The following is a 22,047-nucleotide window of genomic DNA, read 5'->3' as shown; positions in this document are numbered from 1 at the left end:
AGCTGCCCTCTTTAGCTCCTAATACAGCGGTCATAGCTGCCCTCTTTAGCTCCTAATACAGCGGTCATAGCTGCCCTCTTTAGCTCCTAATACAGTGGTCATAGCTGCCCTCTTTAGCTCCTAATACAGCGGTCATAACTGCCCTCTTTAGTCCCTACAGTGGTTACASCTAACCTCTTTGTATTTTAAAAAAGGTACACCGTGCTCAGATGTACTTCTGTATGGAGCTAAATCCTCTATACATTCCAGCCAGATTCTTTCATCTCAGAACAAGCCGTACATCTAAATCTGTCAAATGGAGCCAAAGTGATACGTTTGTGGACTTGATGAACAATGTGCTTTCGTACATTTGGACACACAGGCTTAAAAAGGAATATTTCAGTTTTAGGAAATGATGGAAAAGGTGAAGCGAATGAACCCATCAATAGAGAGGATTTCAATATTAATCCTCAACGGGTCCCTATTTGATGTAGCATTCAGTCTTGATTTGACATGCGAGTTAAAAAAATCGGGGGCAATTAAGGGGAATTACACAAAATAAGGTATCTTGGCCAACATGAGCTCATAAAAACCCCTTTTTCACCTTCTTTCAGTTTCACTTCAAATGTTCTCTCCCCGCAACAAAAGCGCCCACAGTGCGTTCCGATATTTCACAAACTAAGTATTTCTCCTCTTTACCCTCTCCCAGAAGCTTAGCCTCACCCAGRTTCGCCATCGTCCACTATGCCATTGTTCCACTCCCAAAAGGTTCCTAGGACCACTTGAGAACACTAGATACCACTCCAGATACACGAAACCCGAGATGAGAGCAGTTCCTGGATCAGCTCAATAGAGGACCATTACTGAAAAGGTCAGCGGAAGTGACAACAGTGAGGCACACGCAGCTCTACGACTGACTGATACTGGGGATCTGAGCTTAGGCCTCTGCTGAAACAGAACATTTACAACTGAGACCATGTCTAATCTTCTGATTATAATGTGGAAGATTGTGAATGATCAGTTATTTAGGCCTACATATTTGACAAATTAAATGACAGGCCCGAGTTCAATTTAGATCTGTGTTCAAGGGTAATCTGGCTCAATTTGGATTCCCTCTCTCATAACGGTAAAAAAGGACCACACATCTGAGCGTACTCAAACACACCATATGAAAAAAAAAGCAGAGTATACCAAGCATTATACCAAGCAATAGAGTTTAACTGGCTCAATCTGTTCTAATTATAATCTCAAAATGGTACGCACCCTATATCAGTCCACTGAATCCAGTCTAATCAGTGTACTCTGCCCTCCTTGGAGTAAGCTATACAGTGAGAGAGTGCGTAATTGTAACTGCTGAATGGCATTCAACATCTGGGAAAATATCCACATCGGGCAGCAGGWGAGCGAATGTCAGAGAATACYGGGAGGAGGCTTGTGGAWCCTTACTTTGGCAAATGTATTCTCTTCACATTGGCCGGCACCATGAACAAAAGGGAATCGGGAGCTCCCACCCTCTGCACAGAATAAGGCACTTGTACAGCCGCTGTGCTACACAACGGTGCTGAAAAATGGCAAYACGACAGGGACACAAAGAGTAAACCAGACACTTACGCACTACAGACGCACACAATGTAAACACAAGCTGACATTTTTTTTTTTACTGCTGTCATAGACACTTATATTCATTATAATGCCATTTTTGCTTTGTGATGATTRTCACTATTTATCAAGGCCACTTGGCACTTCTAATGATGTTTAGGCTACGGATGTTTTCATCCTTCGACCACGCGTCTTGCTGACCGTGCGTCTTGGTGGCCGGGGTATTTCCTTTATKAGTATAAAAAGAAGCTGTTACCATGTTCCAACACATATGGTTTCTGTTGTAACAAAAAGGCACTCCACAAATAGAARTGAATGAACACTTGAATTTTATGTTTTTTTTATTTGACATATAACCTACAGTAACAGACTAATGAAAATGCTATTGTGTCATTTGAAATAAAAGGTGTATTCTAATAATGAAATGTATTAAATTACACTGTTAGAATGTTGCAGTCAGAACGGCTGAAGCTTGAAGGCAGGTCCCCTCGAGGCCCAGCTGTTCTAGTGTTAAAGTTCCTCAGCCATCAGATCTCTGCACCAACATGGGTTATTTTACCTCTCCAATTTCCCCCTTTACGTGCCATGACAGCTTTATGAAGTGGACGGCTAGAGTCCTATTAAAACAAGCTATGCTTTAACTAGGGCCCGTATTCACAAAGCTTCTCAGAGTAAGAGTGCTGGCATAGGATCAGGTCCCCCCTCTTAATCGTTATGATTTAATAGGCAAAACTGATCCAAGATCAGCACTCCTACTCTGAGACGCTTTGCATAGATCCACTAGAAAACATTATATAGAAGAACATCATTAGACGCTAAGTCCTGAGAGAGCCTGGTTAAGACTTACTGGGTCCGGGCATGACAGGGATCAATGATCATTGACATAGCATGGGAGCTCCAGAAAGCTCTAGAAAATGGAAGATGTTGCTCAGTTCATGTGGTAGGCGGAGGGTCAACGGTAAATGGTGTAAGGGAAATCCAGCTGCCGCCAAGTGCCCTGCGCGCAGAAGTGGGACATTTTGTGCGTGTCACTTCGTGTTGTCATAGAGACTCAGATTGAGTAGATGGATTTACCCATGGCATTGATTAGGGTTGCAAAATGCCTGGAACTTTCAATAAATTCCCAGTTTTTCCATAAATCCTGCTATGAGGAGTCCCGATTTCCTGTTTATACCTTCCTGATTTCGGGAATCCTCCAACCAGGATTTCAGGAAAACCATGTAATTTATGTATGATCATGAGTAGAGTGCTAAACCCCAAAAGGGATTCTTCTTCATTGATGTAGTCCACGTAGTATAAAAAACATTCGATTCACTTTATTTACAGTAAAAGCTGCTGTTCGAGCAGGCAGCTGAATAGCAGSATGATATGCTATAAGCCGCCTAACCTACACTTCAATAATTTACTTAAAAGCTACAATATGTAACATTTTGGGCGACCCAACCAAATTCGCATAGAACTGTGTATTATAGGTCTGTCATTCTCATTGAAAGCAAGTCTAAGAAGCAGTAGATCTGTTCCATGGAGATCTGTTCCATGTAATCTATTTCTATGCTTAAGTTTAGTTTGTGTCTTTTACGTTCGGTTTTGTACACCAGCTTTAAACAGCTAAAAATAGAGTATTTTTGATTACGTTAAAGATATTTCACTGCGGTTCAGATGGTACAACGATTGTCTGCACAATGACTGCTTGTTTTGTCACAAACTGAAATTAGGCTAACTATTCAAATTTTAGCAACCGGGAAATGGAGGAGCGATTCTGCATAATGCATCTTTAAAGGAAGCCAGTTTATCTACAAAACGTCACAACATTCAGACCAAGGCAGAGCTAAGTGAGGTAACGTCACATTATGTGAATTATGGCTCAAGTGACAGTTGCAAATACAGTAGCTATAGCACCCATTAGCGCGTTCTATAGAAAGCCTATGGATCTAGAGGATAAGAGGTGTTGACATTGGCAGGTTACAATGAAGTGTCCGTCTCCCTAGTTACCACAAGTGGAGTGTCTCCGTTCTATTTACCCTAGAGTCATTTTGCACCGCAAACACAACACTAATTGAATACAAGCACAGACCATGTAAACATAAGAGTCAAATTGGATGACACTTTCAATGTTCAATGCATCTCTTTGTCTGGCACAACACAATACTGGTGAGCGATAAGCAAAAGAGCCATTGAAAAGACAGAAAGCATCTTGGTATCTGAAAGTAATTTCTAGGCTACAAGCTAGCAGTTCAAAACAACTTAATATAATAGTTAAAGGATGCACTACGCAGAAATCGCTACACCATTTCCTGGTTGCTAAAATTCTAATAGTTGGCCCATTTCAGTTTGTGTGACAAAAAGAGCAAGTATAGTGTAGAGAATCATTGTACCATCTAAACCGCTGTGAAATATATTATCCATAACCCAAAATATTGTATTTTCAGCTGCTTGAAGCTGGTGTACAAAACTTAAAAGTAAAATAAGTAAAAATTCAATTTAAGAATGGGAAGCATAGAAATAGCACACATAGAAGATATCTACTGCTTCTTAGACTTGCTTTCAATGAGAATGACAGATCTATAACTCACATTTCTATGTGAATTTTGTCAGGTCACCCCCAAAAAATACATGTTGCAGCTTTAAAAGTACAATTTAATAAATATTTGATTACAGATTCTTAATCTGGCTACATTTTAGCATGAGAACCTGTGGATTATCGTGAATAGGTCTGTTCTTAGACATGACGTGATATGGAACAATAACGGCAAATCAGGACACATGACATAGTCAACACTCCAATTCATCCTGTCTGCTTATGATTTCTCTCCCACTGGCGTAMCTGTGTGTTGTCAACCTGATTCTGTTATGATCAGCCTGCCAAGTCATAACCATATGACAGAAGCTCTAAAGTCCACCAACCAACATAGTCCAGACCTAGCAGCCTCTTTCCTTTGGGATGTGAGCTGTACTGTCCAGATACATCTTCTCAATGGACAAGGCAACAAGATCTAAGGACCTGGCTCCAAGGATTAGTGTGGGAAAGCTTCCGGAACTTTGCTAGTGGAAAAACAGTCCGGCAAAGGGAGCTTTTCATCTGATGTATGACGTCATCTGGTGTATGATGCCAGCGGTAACATTGTCAATATTATTCTTAGAGTAGGAGTATTGAGAGTACAAAGCATACTGTGGAGTAGACACTGGTGATAGTCCTAAGGGCCTTGTCTGTATTCTCCTTCAGTCTCTCGTTTCTGTCACTTATTCCTCCTTTTTCCATCACTCGCTCTCTGAAAAGTATGTGAACAAGAACAACTGTTATATTCGATTTCAGGCTGACAACCAAGAGAAAAGTGATTGAACAACTAAAAATATTCCGCCTTTTTCGGCAAGGGTTGCCATCAAAGCTCTGGCTCTCTTCTTCGTTTGATTGCTAGCCTAGTCACTTCAAAGCCCCATACTGCGAAACCGGCTTGGATCAATCATGTATCAACACGGGGTTATTATCTCATGCCATACAGGTGTCAGTGGATGCATTTCCAACCATACTGGAATTCTCTGGCGAACAAGATTTGAATGAATGTTCACAGAGTAGAGGTCGACCGAATATGATTTTTCAACGCCGATACCAATTATTGGAGGACCAAAGAAAGCCGATACTGATTAAATCGTCCGACTTTTATTATTTATATATAAACTTCCGACTTCAACTGTGTGTGTGTGTGTGTGTGTATATATACACATATATATATGTGTATATATACACACACACACACACACACACACACACACACACACACACACAGTTGAAGTCGTAAGTTTACATACACTTAGGTTGGAGTCATTAAAACTCGTTTTTTAACCACTCCACAAATTTCTTGTTAACAAACTATAGTTTTGGCAAGTCGGTTAGGACATCTACTTTGTGCATGACACAAGTCATTTTTCCAACAATTGTTTACAGACAGATTATTTCACTTATAATTCACTGTATCACAATTCCAGTGGGTCAGAAGTTTACATACACTAAGTTGGCTTTAGAAGCTTCTGATAGGCTAATGACATAATTGAGTCAATTGGAGGTGTACCTGTGGATGTATTTCAAGGCCTACATTCAAACTCAGTGCCTCTGCTTGAACATCATGGGAAAATCTAAAGAAATCATCCAAGACCTCAGAAAAAAAATGGTAGACCCTCTACAAGTCTGATTCATCCCTGGGAGCAATTTCCAAACTCCTGAAGGTACCACATTGATCTGTACAACCAATTGATCTGTACAACCAATAGTACGCAAGTATAAACACCATGGGACCACGCAGCCGTCATACCGCTCAGGAAGGAGCGTCTTCTAGAGATGAACGTACTTTATCTACAAACGTCACAACATTCAGACCAAGGCAGAGCTAAGTGAGGTAAGGTCATATTATGTGAATTATGGCTCAAGTGACAGTTGGATATGGATCTAGAGGATAAGAGTTGTTGACATTGGCAGTTTACAATGAAGTGTCCGTCTCCGTTCTATTTACCCTAGAGTAATTTTGCACCACAAACACAACATTAATTGGCCACAAATGTGCATGTGTCAGCATATGGTCAAGGGGTCTGAGGATCAGCACAAGGGGTCTGAGGATCTCATCTCGGTACCTAATGGCAGTCAGGCTACCTCTGGCAAGCACATGGAGGGCTGTGCGGCCCCAAAAAGAAATGCTACCCCACACCATGACTGACCCACCGCCAAACCGGTCATGCTGGAGGATGTTGCAGGCAGCAGAACGTTCTCCACGGCGTCTCCAGACTCTGTCACATGWGCTCATGTGCTCAGTGTGAACCTGCTTTCATCTGTGAAAAGCACAGGGCGCCAGTGGCGAATTTGCCAATCTTGGTGTTCTCTGGCAAATACCAAACGTCCTGCACGGTGTTGGGCTGTAAACACAACCCCCAACTGTGGACGTCGGGCCCTCATACCACCCTCATGGAGTCTGTTTCTGACCGTTTGAGCAGACACATGCACATTTGTGGCCTGCTGGAGGTCATTTTGCAGGGCTCTGGCAGTGCTCCTCCTTGCACAAAGGCGGAAGTAGCGGTCCTGCTGCTGGGTTGTTGCCCTCCTACGGCCTCCTCCACGTCTCCTGATGTACTGGCCTGTCTCCTGGTAGCGCCTCCATGCTCTGGACACTACGCTGACAGACACAGCCAGAACCTTCTTGCCACAGCTTGCGTTGATGTGCCATCCTGGATGAGCTGCACTACCTGAGCCACTTGTGTGGGTTGTAGACTCCGTCTCATGCTACCACTAGAGTGAAAGCAGCGCCAGCATTCAAAAGTGACCAAAACATCAGCCAGGAAGCATAGGAACTGAGAAGTGGTCTGTGGTCACCACCTGCAGAACCACTCCTTTATTGGGGGTGTCTTGCTAATTGCCTATAATTTACACCTTTTGTCTATTCCATTTGCACAACAGCAGTGAAATTTATTGTCAATCAGTGTTGCTTCCTAAGTGGACAGTTTGATTTCACAGAAGTGTGATTGACTTGAGTTACATTGTTGTGTTTAAGTGTTCCCTTTATTTTTTTGAGCAGTGTATATCCACAGTAAAACGAGTCCTATATCGACATAACCTAAAAAGGCCGCTCAGCAAGGAAGAAGCGACTGCTCCAAAACTGCCAGACTAAAGATCGTACTTTTTGGAGAAATGTCCTCTGGTCTGATGAAAAAATAAACTGTTTGGCCATAATAACCATCATTAGTTTTGGAGATAAAGGGGAAGGCTTGCAAGCTGAAGACACCATCCAACCGTGAAGCACAGGGGGTGCAGCATCATGTTGTGGGGGTGCTTTGCTGCAGGATGCACTGGTACACTTCACAAAATAGATGGCATCATGAGGGGAAATTATGTGGATATATTGAAGCAACATCTCAAGACATTAGTCAGGAAGTAAAGCTTGGTCACAAATGGATCTTCCAAATGGACAATGACCCCAAGCATACTTCCAAAGTTGTGGCAAAATGGCTTAAGGACAACAAAGTCAAGGTATTGGAGTGGCCATCACAAAGCCCTGACCTCATCCTATAGAAAAAGTGTGTGCAAGCAAGGAGGCCTACAAACCTGACTCAGTTACACCAGCTCTGTCAGGAGGAATGGGCCAAAATTCACCCAACTTATTGTGGGAAGCTACCCAAAACATTTGACCCAAGTTAAACAATTTAAAAGGCAATGCTAATTGAGTGTATGTAAACTTCTGAGCCACTGGGAATGCGATGAAAGAAATAAAAGCTGAAATAAATCACTCTACTATTATTCTGACTTTTCACATTCTTAAAATAAATTGGCGACCCTAACTGCCCTAAATACATAAATAAAATAAATMTAATCTCAAATAAATAATGAAACATGTTCAATTTGGTTTAAATAATGCAAAAGCACAATGTTGGAGAAGAAAGTAAAAGTGCAATTGTCACACCCTGACCTTAGAGTGCTTTTTACGTCTCTTTTGGTTTGGTCAGGGTGTGATTTGGGTGGGCATTCTATGTTTATTTTCTATGTTTTGTATTTCTTTGTTTTGGCTGGGTATGGTTCTCAATCAGGGACAGCTGTCTATCGTTGTCTCTGATTGGGAATCATACTTAGGCAGCCTTTTTCCCTTTTGTTGTTGTGGGAAGTTGTCTTTGTTTGGGGTACTATAGCCCTCTTAAGCTTCGCGGTCGTTTTGTATTGTTTATTGTTTTTGTTGGCGACATTATCCAAATAAAAAGTAACGTACGCTCACCACGCTGCACTTTGGTCCAGTTCTTTCGACGGCCGTGACAGCAATATGTGCCATGTAAAAAGCTAACGTTTAAATTCCTTGCTCAGAACATATGAAAGCTGGTGGTTCCTTTTAACATGAGACTTCAATATTCCCAGTTAAGAAGTTTTAGGTAGTAGTTATTATAGGAATTATGAAGCGTCGACTATTTCTCTCTATACCATTTGTATTTCATATACCTTTGACTATGGGATGTTCTTATAGGCATTTTAGTATTGCCAGCCTAATCTCGCGAGTTCATAGGCTTGAAGTCATAAACAGCGCTGTGCTACAAGCATTGCTAAGAGCTGCTGGCAAACGCAGTAAAGTGCTGTTTGAATGAATGATTATGAGCCTGCTGCTGCCTACCACCGCTCAGTCAGACTGCTCTATAAAATATCAAATCATAGACTTAATTATAATAAACACACACAAATACGAGCCTTAGGTAATTTGATATGGCTAAATCCGGAAACTATCATTTTGAAAACAAAACGTTTATTCTTTCAGTGAAATACGGAACGCTTCCGCATTTTATCGAACGTGTGGCAACCCTAAGTCTAAATATTGCTGTTACATTGCACAACCTTCCATGTTATGTCATAATTATGTACAATTCTGGCAAATMAATTACGGTCTTTGTTAGGAAGAAATGGTTTTCACACAGTGCGCAACAAGCCAGGCGGCCCAAACTGCTGCATATACCCTGACTCTGCTTGCACTGAACACAAGAGAAGTGACACAATTTCCCTAGTTAATATTGCCTGCTAACATGAATTTCTTTTAACTAAATATGCAGGTTTAGTTAAATCAACCGTTTGGTGAAGTTGAAGTACAGTAGGCTGTGATTCAATGATAAATTAACAGGCACCGCATTGATTATATGCAACGCAGGACACGCTAGATAAACTAGTAATATCATCAACCATATGTAGTTAGTGATTATGTGAAGATTGATTGTTTTTTATAAGATAAGTTTAATGCTAGCTAGCAACTTACCTTGGCTCCTTGCAGCCACAAGGTCCTTTTGATGCTGCACTCGCGTAACAGGTGGTCAGCCTGCCACGCAGTCTCCTCGTCGATTGCAATGTAATCGGCGTCCAAAAAGGCCGATTACCGATTGTTATGAAAACTTGATTAAGGTCGATTAATCGGTCGACCTCTAGCACAGAGGCAGATAATTAAGCTCTCAGTCCCTCTGAAATACAGTCTCTCCATCAACACATCTGGCCGTGTTTGGCATGCAAAACGGCTACAATTCACTGCGTCTCAAATATTAACATACCCTGTTCACATATCAAAAAGCATTTCCCCTAGTGAATAAATAATTCAACATGAACGGATGGGTTTCATTTCAATGCGGTACAGCTACAGTGTCGAAAACAGAGGTTTTAAGGGAAATCCAAAATGGCCGTTTGTCTTGTAAAGTCATTTCTGGTCAGTGTGGGTAGCTGGGTATCGCTCCAACTCTCTGGGGAGCCCCCATCACAGCATGGTGCTGCCTGTCTGGTTTAGCTTAAAAAGGCACACAGCGGTAGTACTGACACATTTGGGCTGTTTTGAAGGGATCTCCGCCATGCAGGCTTTCCCCATGTCTGCCTGGCCACAAAGACAGACACAGCAGCTCTGTTGGATCTAAAGCCATAATCCACCCACACAGCCCTGGAAATGGCCTGGATCAACCAGTGGCGACGGCAAGTCGTTTACAAAGTAGAGACAATCCATGACACAGGGATCCTGGCTATTAGAACACCCATATAGGTCTACAGCATTTGAATAATACCCGGGCACTAAAGTGAGTTGTGGTGAGTTGATGATTAGATACAGTCCATATACAGCATTTTAATGCCTGGCACTAAAGTAAGTCGTGGTTGAGGGGTTTGATACAGGCCTAGATATCTAGCTGTTGTACTGTAGTAGCTCTCAGTGTAACGGATGTAACGGAGGTTCGCTCTGTTCTGTTCCTGCTGCTCAGCCCTAGGGGCCAGAGATGCTGTTGCATCTGTGTGCATACATGGGCTGGAAAGGAGGGATTGTCTAGGTTCTATGTGGCCTACGGTGGATGGAGAATCCAGAGGCTGGACCAATGGAAGGTTTAGGGGGTTAAGCGGTTTTACTCCCGGGGCCAGCGTGGTCACATCATCCCTTTAATCTGCCCGGTTACCCCTACCATCAGAGTGTTGCATGACTAACCCCATAGACAGATACACACAGACACACACAAGCTCTACTAGCAAGCCCTCTCTGTATTCTCTTTCATTACTGTGATGAGCAGCAGCTAAAATCTGAATCATCAGCTTGGGTATAATTCAAGGTTATGACCTCAGCTTTCAGAGTACATAAGAACGAGCATGGCGCTAACCGAGGGCTTTATTCATAATTTCCCTTAGGATGCTGTGGAATGGAGAGAATGCGGAGTGAGAGAGAGGGGAAGAAGTGGTGGTTACATCTGCTCTACCCAAGGCAGGTTCTAATCTCGTTCCTGGTACTTCATAGTACCAAAACATTACCTCATCCAAGGCATAACTCAATTGTCAACTCTATATTCTCCCATCTCAAGTAAACCCCCTCTTCTCCCCACTCCTGGACAAGCTCACTGAGGGGAGTGACTTGTGCACAGAGATTGTGGAGCCAAGAGATAATTGGTTCCCCCTTAATCACGCCATCCCTTCACATGGTTTAACAGATACATTCACATATGAAGACACTGTTCCATTCTGACCTCTCCCCTCTCTGGGCCCCAAGTGACTTGTCCCTAGCTGAGAAGGGAAAAGTGCAACTGCCAACAGTATAGTCCATAGTATCTCACATAAGCATATTATGTAAATAAAACATCTTATTTATCTATGTTACCCAACTAATTCTGATTCATCCTCCACATTATACAGTTTATAAGGCCTTGTAAACCCAGGGGAAATATGGCGGGGAAAGAGTATATGGAATACTGCAGATCATTTACAATGAAGACAGCGCCACGGAAAAATACCCATAACCCATTGAGGGTTACGGTTCCATTAAAAATGTAGCAGACGCCTTCACATAATTGGAGTGACGCCAATGAGTATGCAGCGCGTCAGAGCATAGCAGCACACATTCTGTCAGTCACTCGTCTTGGTCAAAACATTTCTAAACTATATATATATATATTAACAAAGTGTCGATTATAAAAAAATATATAATAACTCTACCTTGCAGAATACAGGTACAGGCTAAATTAAGCATAGAGAGGCTGCTAGATACAACAGGACCAACTAGTCAAATGAAGAGTGCTGTAGTCCCCCATAACTACCTACACTATAAAAAGGTTTTTGGATACTAAGGAACGATTTCTCGGACCCAGATTAGGCCTAGTCCTGGACTAAATAGCACTTTCGGTGGAGAATCTCCATTGAGAATGTTTTAAATCCAGAACTAGACCTAATCTGTCTCTCTGAAACTAGTCGTTACAGTAATAGAAAGTGAGACAAGCTTAAAAATGTACTGCTGAGAACCAACTCCAAAACAGGGGAAGGCAGATGGGAGTCCTCTGTAACTATGGGCGATGGGAGGACTAGAATACACAACTGCTGGACTGCGGGGGAAAGTAAGTAGAGGCATGGCCGATTTAATGTTTTCATAACAAATAGGTAAATCGTCCTTTTTGAACGCCGATTACATTGCAATCCACGAGGAGACTGCATGGCAGGCTGACCACCTGTTACGCGAGTGCAGCATCAAAAGGACCTTGTGGCTGCAAGGAGCCACGGTAAGTTGCTAGCTAGCATTAAACTTATCTTATAAAAAACAATCAATCTTCACAATCACTAGTTAACTACACATGGTTGATGATATTACTAGGTTAACTAGCTTGTCCTGCGTTGCATATNACTCAATTGTCAACTCTATATTCTCCCATCTCAAGTAAACCCCCTCTTCTCCCCACTCCTGGACAAGCTCACTGAGGGGAGTGACTTGTGCACAGAGATTGTGGAGCCAAGAGATAATTGGTTCCCCCTTAATCACGCCATCCCTTCACATGGTTTAACAGATACATTCACATATGAAGACACTGTTCCATTCTGACCTCTCCCCTCTCTGGGCCCCAAGTGACTTGTCCCTAGCTGAGAAGGGAAAAGTGCAACTGCCAACAGTATAGTCCATAGTATCTCACATAAGCATATTATGTAAATAAAACATCTTATTTATCTATGTTACCCAACTAATTCTGATTCATCCTCCACATTATACAGTTTATAAGGCCTTGTAAACCCAGGGGAAATATGGCGGGGAAAGAGTATATGGAATACTGCAGATCATTTACAATGAAGACAGCGCCACGGAAAAATACCCATAACCCATTGAGGGTTACGGTTCCATTAAAAATGTAGCAGACGCCTTCACATAATTGGAGTGACGCCAATGAGTATGCAGCGCGTCAGAGCATAGCAGCACACATTCTGTCAGTCACTCGTCTTGGTCAAAACATTTCTAAACTATATATATATATATTAACAAAGTGTCGATTATAAAAAAATATATAATAACTCTACCTTGCAGAATACAGGTACAGGCTAAATTAAGCATAGAGAGGCTGCTAGATACAACAGGACCAACTAGTCAAATGAAGAGTGCTGTAGTCCCCCATAACTACCTACACTATAAAAAGGTTTTTGGATACTAAGGAACGATTTCTCGGACCCAGATTAGGCCTAGTCCTGGACTAAATAGCACTTTCGGTGGAGAATCTCCATTGAGAATGTTTTAAATCCAGAACTAGACCTAATCTGTCTCTCTGAAACTAGTCGTTACAGTAATAGAAAGTGAGACAAGCTTAAAAATGTACTGCTGAGAACCAACTCCAAAACAGGGGAAGGCAGATGGGAGTCCTCTGTAACTATGGGCGATGGGAGGACTAGAATACACAACTGCTGGACTGCGGGGGAAAGTAAGTAGAGGCATGGCCGATTTAATGAGGGCCGATATCAAGTTTTCATAACAAATAGGTAAATCGTCCTTTTTGAACGCCGATTACATTGCAATCATCGAGGAGACTGCGTGGCAGGCTGACCACCTGTTATACGAGTGCAGCATCAAAAGGACCTTGTGGCTGCAAGGAGCGAAGGTAAGTTGCTAGCTAGCATTAAACGTATCTTATAAAAAACAATCAATCTTCACAATCACTAGTTAACTACACATGGTTGATGATATTACTAGGTTAACTAGCTTGTCCTGCGTTGCATATAATCAAAGTGGTGCCTGTTAATTTATCATCGAATCACAGCCTACTTCAACCAAACAGGTGATGATTTAACAAAAGCACATTTGCGAAAAAAGCACAATCGTTGCACAAATGTACCTAACCATAACCATCAATGCCTTCCTTAAATTCAATACACAGAAGTATATATTTTTAAACCTGCATATTTAGTTAAAAGAAATTCATGTTAGCAGGAAATATTAACTAGGGAAATTGTCACTTCTCTTGCGTTCAGTGCAAGCAGAGTCAGGGTATATGCAGCAGTTTGGGCCGCCTGGCTCGTTGCGAACTGTGTGAAAACCATTTCTTCCTAACAAAGACCGTAATTCATTTGCCAGAATTTTACATAAATATGACATAACATGGAAGGTTGTGCAATGTAACAGCAATATTTAGACTTAGGGTTGCCACCCGTTCGATAAAATGCGGAACGGTTCCGTATTTCACTGAAAGAATAAACGTTTTGCTTTCGAAATGATAGTTTCTGGATTTGACCATATCAAATTACCTAAGGCTCGTATTTGTGTGTGTTTATTATAATTAAGTCTATGATTTGATATTTTACAGGTCCCGTGTGGCTCAGTTGGTAGAGCATGGCGCTTGCAACGCCAGGGTTGTGGGTTCATTCCCCACGGGGGGACCAGGATGAATATGTATGAACTTTCCAATTTGTAAGTCGCTCTGGATAAGAGCGTCTGCTAAATGACTTAAATGTAAAATGTTATAGAGCAGTCTGACTGAGCGGTGGTAGGCAGCAGCGGGCTCGTAATCATTCATTCAAACAGCACTTTACTGCGTTTGCCAGCAGCTCTTAGCAATGCTTGTAGCACAGCGCTGTTTATGACTTCAAGCCTATGAACTCGCGAGATTAGGCTGGCAATACTAAAATGCCTATAAGAACATCCCATAGTCAAAGGTATATGAAATACAAATGGTATAGAGAGAAATAGTCGACGCTTCATAATTCCTATAATAACTACAACCTAAAACTTCTTAACTGGGAATATTGAAGTCTCATGTTAAAAGGAACCACCAGCTTTCATATGTTCTGAGCAAGGAATTTAATCGTTAGCTTTTTACATGGCACATATTGCACTTTTACTTTCTTCTCCAACACTGTGCTTTTGCATTATTTAAACCAAGTTGAACATGTTTAATTATTTATGAGACTAAATTGATTTTATTCATGTATTATATTAAGTTAAAATAAGTGTTCATTGTTCATTCAGTATTGTTGTAATTGTCATTATTACAAAGAAAAAAATATATATATTTATTAATTGTTATGGGCTTTTTTTGGTCCTCCAATAATCGGTATCGGCGGTGAAAAATCATAAAATCGGTCTAACTCTAAAAGTAAGGACACAGGGTAGAGTTGGCCTTTCCGTCCTCTGTCAACACAGGATGTGCACAAGGATCCCCTTAGCACTGTCTAAACAAGCCCGGAGCATGATCTGAGAGCGGGTTGAGAGGCCACCGTTCGTCAATGGGACAGGAGGAAGGTTCCTAGGGAACGGGAGGGAGTGCGTTGTCACGTCTCCTCTGGGTCAATGTTTGGTTTGAACATGGTTAAGCATGTCTGCAAACACAATGGAAGTGAACAGAGACACACAGGCTTGGTTTGTCTGTGGTACACTGCTAATTGGTTGTATTAAGTCATTTTGAATAGAGAGAACAGGACTTAGAAACCTTTTGTTATATGTAAATATTTGTCTAAATTTGTTCAGGTATTATATTGGACTGATCAAACTCAATTTGACTGTTTAAGTTCAAACAAGAGAGAAAAAGACTCAATTTTGTGGCGCCATCACTATTACATTGTCCATCCACATATCTCATTCATGTACCACACATGTCCATTGCTCTGCTCCTACCCCTCCCTTGGGAGATTGGTCTCTGCTCCTCTCACATGAAGAAACCTATTATTCCTCCACTCTCACCAGCCACAGACCACTGGAAAGCGTCGGGTAAAATCCACTACCACCTGTCAAAGACGACCCATTCAACCCTTCAAACCATCAATGGCCTTCCATGCAGACACTATTCCCTGGGCTCCATTTCTCCATCCATACTCCAACCATAACGGAAGAGAAGGTAGTCGTCTGAGGTAGTTCGTTTTGAAGCCAATGGTTTTATGGTTGGTTTCTCATGGTTTCAATATATGCTATCAATGCATGGACAAACCTGCCAGGAGATTATGTAAGATCTAAAAGCAGACTTCTCCATGGTCGTTTTATTTTAGAATCAATTGATATACGCTCTTGGTACAGTATATGATGTGCCTAGATGGGCTTAAATGTTAAATTGGGCCAATAACCATCAATAGAATGCTTACGCTAACTCCTCCATTCAATATTAGTGGTAATACCTACATAATTACCATTTGGACAAAAGACTGCCATCATGTTTTAATGGTACAGTTTATGGAGGCTGGGTGTGGAGTCATCCACAAGTTGACAATGTGGCAACAGCAATTCCTATGTAATTGGGATATGAATACAAACGCCTGCAGGTTAACTTGCGGAAATGGATTCCACAGAAACAGGGTTGTCTGAGGGTAACAAGAATTGGGACAAATGCCACCTCACATGGTGACTACTTGCACTTGGGTACACAAGATTGCTTGTTCACCCTCCACCTTTACTTGATTTACTCAACCTTATAATTGGAGAGGGCGAGTAACATGGTAGTGACACAACAGCACAGCTCAACTGTGACCGTGAGGTGTCGGTTTACAAACCAAGGAAAAAGGACTTGTTGAGTGTTAGCTAGTGCATATGATTTCTCTGTTGGCTAAGGCTTCTGACAAGCGCTATGGGGATTCCCATAGCGAAACGATAGGAAGAGATCTTGAACTCTTAAATGTCAATGTCGCTTTAGTTGGTCTGAACAGACTAGATATGAAATCCTCCATGGGGGATTGGTAGCTAATGGTTATAGAATGGAGACAAATATGACACAAGCTCCTTTTAATGTCTCGCATGCAACAATTTAACAATGGTTGGAAACAATATACTGTATGTCGAGTTCACATTTGATCACCAACAAATTCATTCATTCCAGACGGTTTCAAATTCCAGAAAATCAAATGTAAACTTCATTTCAGGCCGGCACAGAAAGCCCAATAGGATAGGCTCATGTCTGTCCTCAACAGAAGTTGACTTGTTGACTTGAGCCTCCCCATTTCTAAAGAGTCCGTTAATAATTGATGAGAGGACAGGTATTTTTAAGTGGGACCTTCAGCTTTTGAATAGCAGGGACGATACCTCCTCGCCTTCATCTTGATACGGTGGCCATGATTTATTTAGCAGCAGACCCAGGAACAGATTTATAACAGGGGGAAATGCTGTGTTTTCCAGAGTGGCTGTAAAACCACTGCTACCAGCTCTCTGCGTAAGTATATGGAATGGATACAGAAATCAGTCCCTGCAGCCTACTAGGGGAGAAGAGCAGCTAGCACCGACACAGTGTTGCTGATATCTCTAAAGCACATCTATAGTCTAACTCTAATACTCTGAACGAAAGGGTTTTGTGTAGGTCTTTAATAGTGCATGACAAACAGAGACTATAACAGTCACGAGCGAGGCTGCGATAGTGACAGAACCCAGAGGGAGAGGACAAGACAGAGACAGAATGGGGCTTCACCGATGGTGCTTTGGCACACAGCTAAAAACATGTCACCGCAGCACCTAGCCCTGACTCGATAACGAGCAGGCTTTGCCATCAAGTATTCGAGCGTCGGCAAACACTCTGAGCAAAGTGCATCGCACCTCCAAGACACCAAGATAGACATACAAATGGAGGAGTGTCTTTATCGATCGCAGTTACTAAGACCTGAAAGACAGGCTCCACACACATGTACATAATGCATCTATGTATTTGTCTAACACACATCCGTACGTATGGGTACATACAATTTACGATACACACATGCAGGAACCGAAACACACACACTATTTCGCGCTCTCTCACTCACTCCACAACAATAAAATAAGTCATATTCCAGACAAGGGGCTTCTGAACCCCCAAGAGATCAAAAATCCTTCTGGTGAGTGTTTATCCTCATACTCCAGCAAATGGATGTCTTTTCCTGCCATTTAACAGCAGCTCTCAGAAGACATCCTTTCAGAACGGATCACATTCAACCAACGGCTCAATGATCGCAGGTTAACATCATCCTGGCTGGCTGACGCAGCAGCACTTACCATGAGGCAGGGACTCTCAGCACTGGCTGGCAAGATCACCACTTTCCACATTACACTACCATTCATGTTCAACAGAGGATGGCATATATCCGAGGGGGACACCACTTAAGCGCAAATCAACATACTTAACTGGCATTCAACCGGTATCGTTAATGAAGTGTTTGCTCCTTAGGAAAACTTCCTGCTTTGCTCACATTCTTATCTTCCAGAGAAAGGACGAGTGGGTTTTTCTCAGGTATTACGCCAGTTCATTGGAAGTGCAGCCATGTAGGCYATAGGAAAATAATAGGAAAAAGTACGATTCCAACAATATAATAACTTTACCAGCGAACCAACATTTCTCTCTCTGGCGCCAAGCTAATTGACAGCTTCAGAAAATGTTGGACAGATCGAGACAGCAGATAACGTAATGATCCACTTCCTCTTTGATGTCTCCAGTAAAATGATGAGTTCCTGTCGTTTCTCTTTTCAACATGAAATCAGACACATTAAAATGGTCATTTAGCGGACACTTTTATCCATAGTGGCTTACAATCAAGCACTTACAACAACAATCTAAGCACCAAAATTCAATTTAACACTATTAAACTATATTTAAGATATTCAGGTCAGGCCATAATGCTTTAGAACCAAAATAAACATCTGGCTTGTGAAGACTTGGCTTGAGTTAGCGCAGCATTATTTTCACTAAATGTCCATGACAACATATTACCCTTTAAAAAATAATTGCCATCTAAAAGTATAAAACTGAATCTGAATACATAAATATACACACTGAGTGTATAAAAAATTAGGAACACCTGCTCTTTTCCATGACATAGACCAACTAGGTGAATACAAGTGAAAGCTATGATCCATTATTGATGTCACTTGTTAAATCCACTTCAAATCAGTGTAGATGAAGGGGAGGAGACAGGTAAAGAGGATTTTTAAGCCTTGAGACAATTGAGACATGGATTGTGTATGTGTGCCATTCAGAGGGWGAATGAGCAAGACAAAAGATTTAAGTGCCTTTGAACAGAGTATGGTAGTAGGTGCACGGGTTTTTCCGTGTGTCAAGAACTGCAATGCTGCTGGGTTTTTCACGCTCAACAGTTTCCCGTGTGTATCAAGAATGGTCCACCACTGAAAGGACATCCAGKCAACTTGACAACTGTGGGAAGCATTGGAGTCAACATGTGCCAGCATCCCCGTGCAATGCTTTCGACACCTTGTAGAGTCCATGCCACGATGAATTGAGGCTGTTCCGAGGGCAAGGGGGGGGGTACACTCAATATTAGTAAGGTGTTCCTAATGTTTTGTACACTCAGTGCATGTACAGTGTATATATAGCCTATATACAGCTTAGAAACCTTTTATAATTCCTGGTAACTGGTACCTCGATAAAAKAATTTCTTGAGACAAAAGTTTGCCTTTTCTCAGCACGAGCACAGCCTAGCAGCCTACATTCTTCATGTTTGAGCAATGCCCTGATGGGAATCGGTAAACAATAAGATTGAGATTATTGATGGCACATGGAAGAGACACAGACCCAGTCTGCCTAAGGAGACTTGGCAAACTACAGACGAATGCCATTAACCCCTCTGACCTAGCCTGGTTAAAATACAAGCAGATTCAGCTGCCAGGCTACAGTACACCATTCTAAGTCCCAAAGGGCACCCTATTCCCTATGTAGTGCACAACTTTTGACAGGGGCCCATAGGGCTTTGGTTTTGTAGAGAAAATCTCATATTTCTTTTTCCTTTACAAGGCCTATTTGAACTCTGGCATCCATGAGATTGCCATGTGTGATTTGATTTCATGTCAGTCAGCTGAGAATAATGCATGCGCATTCATTTCTCCATTAAATGTTTAGCAAGTAGTCCCCAAAAACATCTAGGTCCGTCTTTCCAAGAGCTGAGGAGTGCATTGTAAAAGTTCTCACTTTGATATCATAAATAACCATTTTTTGTTGTTATTGTAGACCATCAATTCTTCACACAGACAACAACTAAACATCAAGATGTTCCCTAGCATTAGCTGCATAAATCCAATTAAGATGATTTAAGTCTCAAAGTGCATTTGAAGAAACTCCTGAGACTCAAACAAAAATGCCTGGAGAGTAATGAAAGTTCAAAGTCTCTACGTTGTGAGTCATTGGCTTATTAAAAATGTATAAATAACGTATTCTTTTTTTTTTTTTAATAACTGCTTCAAACGACTTGAAATGGTAATGAGATTGGGAAAGGGAAGGAAACAGAAAACAGTCACAACATCAATCCATGCCATTTCTTTGAGTGATTAGACCTTCTGAGTGCTATCACAGATACTTTAACCATTATTTTCTGTTATTTACAAGTTCATATTCCAGTGTGAGTGTGTAAGGAAGACATCCTACTCAAACAGCACAGACAAATGTAGGCCTACTGGTATATCTCAAACTCTTTGAAAGGTAAGTAACTCCAATAAAAATTGCAACATTCTTTAGTCAATGCAGGTGCAAATTTGAAAGTTGTGAAAATTCTGTGTAACTTCCGCCGCTTGTTTACTGTGAACACTAAGGCTGTACCTGCTTTAATTTACTGTTTTAACAGTTAGCCACTGTGGCTATTTGATCATAATGTAGGGCCACCAGAGTGGCCTACCATCAAAAACAATGGAGAAAAATGCATCCCATAACATTTTAACATGGAAATAGCTGTTCTATCATTAAGCCTACAGTAGCAGTCCATTTTTTGGTGTTGAATGAAGGCGTACTTTTGAAGAATTTTTTTTATCCACTTGTCCATCAGACAAGGAGGTGACTGAAAGTGTGTTGTTTTTTGATGCAAGAAACCACTTTACAAAAATAAAATTCATTATTATTCCCATACCATTATTACAGGGAATCAGACAAATTATGCTACACTCTGCCTATTGGCTCCTTAGCTTATTCATGACCATCTCAAATTACAACACTGCCCCTTTAAGAAAAAAAGACTGTGCTGCAGTCTGATGGGAGCCCCCTGTTCCTTGTAGCTTAGAGGGAACGGGAACATTGCCTACCTGTATCTCTCAAACTCTTTGAAAAGGTAAGTAACTCCAATACGAATTGCAACATTCTTTAGTCAATGCAAGTCAAATGGACTGGTCCTCTTGAACTAATGCAGTACAAAAACACACACAAATGAGTGCATGGTGGACTGGAGCWGAGTGAACGGACGTCAATTTCATTTTACCTTGGCACTGGAATCCTTGCTTTCCAAATCCCCTGTGAAAACAGAGGAAAGTGAGCAATGAAATAACAAATAGCATTAAACTGACAAACACAAACAAACATGTTTGCAATATCAAGCAGAGACAGCAGTAGTCTCCAAGACGTATAAATCTGTCTCAATTAAGGGCTTATTCGGTGGGAAATGTTGAATATTAAGCTCAAAGTTGAGGCAAGACATCTAGAATACCAGCTCATTGAAATGCTGTGTGGATGAATAGGAAAGGGGGAGCACCTTTCAGATATTGCAAGAGGGGACATGGGGGATGAGAAGCCTGAAGGGTGTCGACTGCCCTTTAATATTGTTATTTTTCCAGGTTGTTATTTTTCCAGGTGGCTATATTTTGCAAAGCAAACCTGGAGTAAGGTACTGTAGGACAGGCTGCAGTCAGAAGAGAAAAGCAAGTAGCCTAAACTGTTTAAGGTGTTTCCCAATAATCATTACACATTACTTAGGAGTATTTTAGAGGCCATAGGTAGGTAGTAACTGTAAAATTATGTTCACTCACTCAAGATTACATCTCTCTCTGCAGTTATCAATACATGGTCAAGGAAACAACACAACCCCTTGAAGAGGAAGGTTGGTCAACATGGGTGCGTCTTCAACCACCCAACATCCCGAATAGTTACCACTTGTTACTAGTTTCGGTTTTAGAGCCTATATTTCGTTGGCAGGAAGTTATTATTTCGATATTTATCAAAAACACGAGGACTAAGAGAAATACAACTTTTACAATTTGTAACAAACATTACAAATTGTCTGTCACAGTGTATAGTGTATCTAGCCCACTGTAGGCAGAACGGATTCATTTACTTTGGGCTTGCATTTCGAAGCACATTATAGTCAAATGTTGGTTTGAAGATGTCCAGCTTTGGCGTGGTAGACCAAACATTCCAGTAAGGAAATTATACGTAACGGTGCAGCACAGTTAGCTATGTTGGGAAAGTGACAAGCGAATAGCTGGTTGAGAAGACAGCGGAGTTCTCCAAAATGTTCAACAGGCAGAGGCCATCTGGAGAGGAAAAGTGCTT

General features: G+C 41.5%; 1 protein-coding gene across 2 annotated transcripts in view; it reads right to left on the bottom strand.

Annotated features, from left to right (window-relative positions):
• LOC111957424 (protein kinase C alpha type) overlaps positions 1-22,047 on the bottom strand; it is a 213,159-nt gene that overhangs the window by 190,733 nt on the left and 379 nt on the right. For both annotated transcript variants that reach the window (XM_023978280.2, XM_023978348.2), the window contains exon 2: positions 20,981-21,012. In XM_023978280.2, coding sequence (XP_023834048.1) covers positions 20,981-21,012 — 32 coding nt within the window. The remainder of the gene's footprint in view (positions 1-20,980; positions 21,013-22,047) is intronic.

This window comes from Salvelinus sp. IW2-2015, linkage group LG1 (genome assembly GCF_002910315.2).
Source record: "Salvelinus sp. IW2-2015 linkage group LG1, ASM291031v2, whole genome shotgun sequence".
NCBI lineage: Eukaryota > Metazoa > Chordata > Actinopteri > Salmoniformes > Salmonidae > Salvelinus > Salvelinus sp. IW2-2015.
Note: the sequence above shows the minus strand (reverse complement) of the source record. Positions and strands in the feature narration are given on the sequence as shown.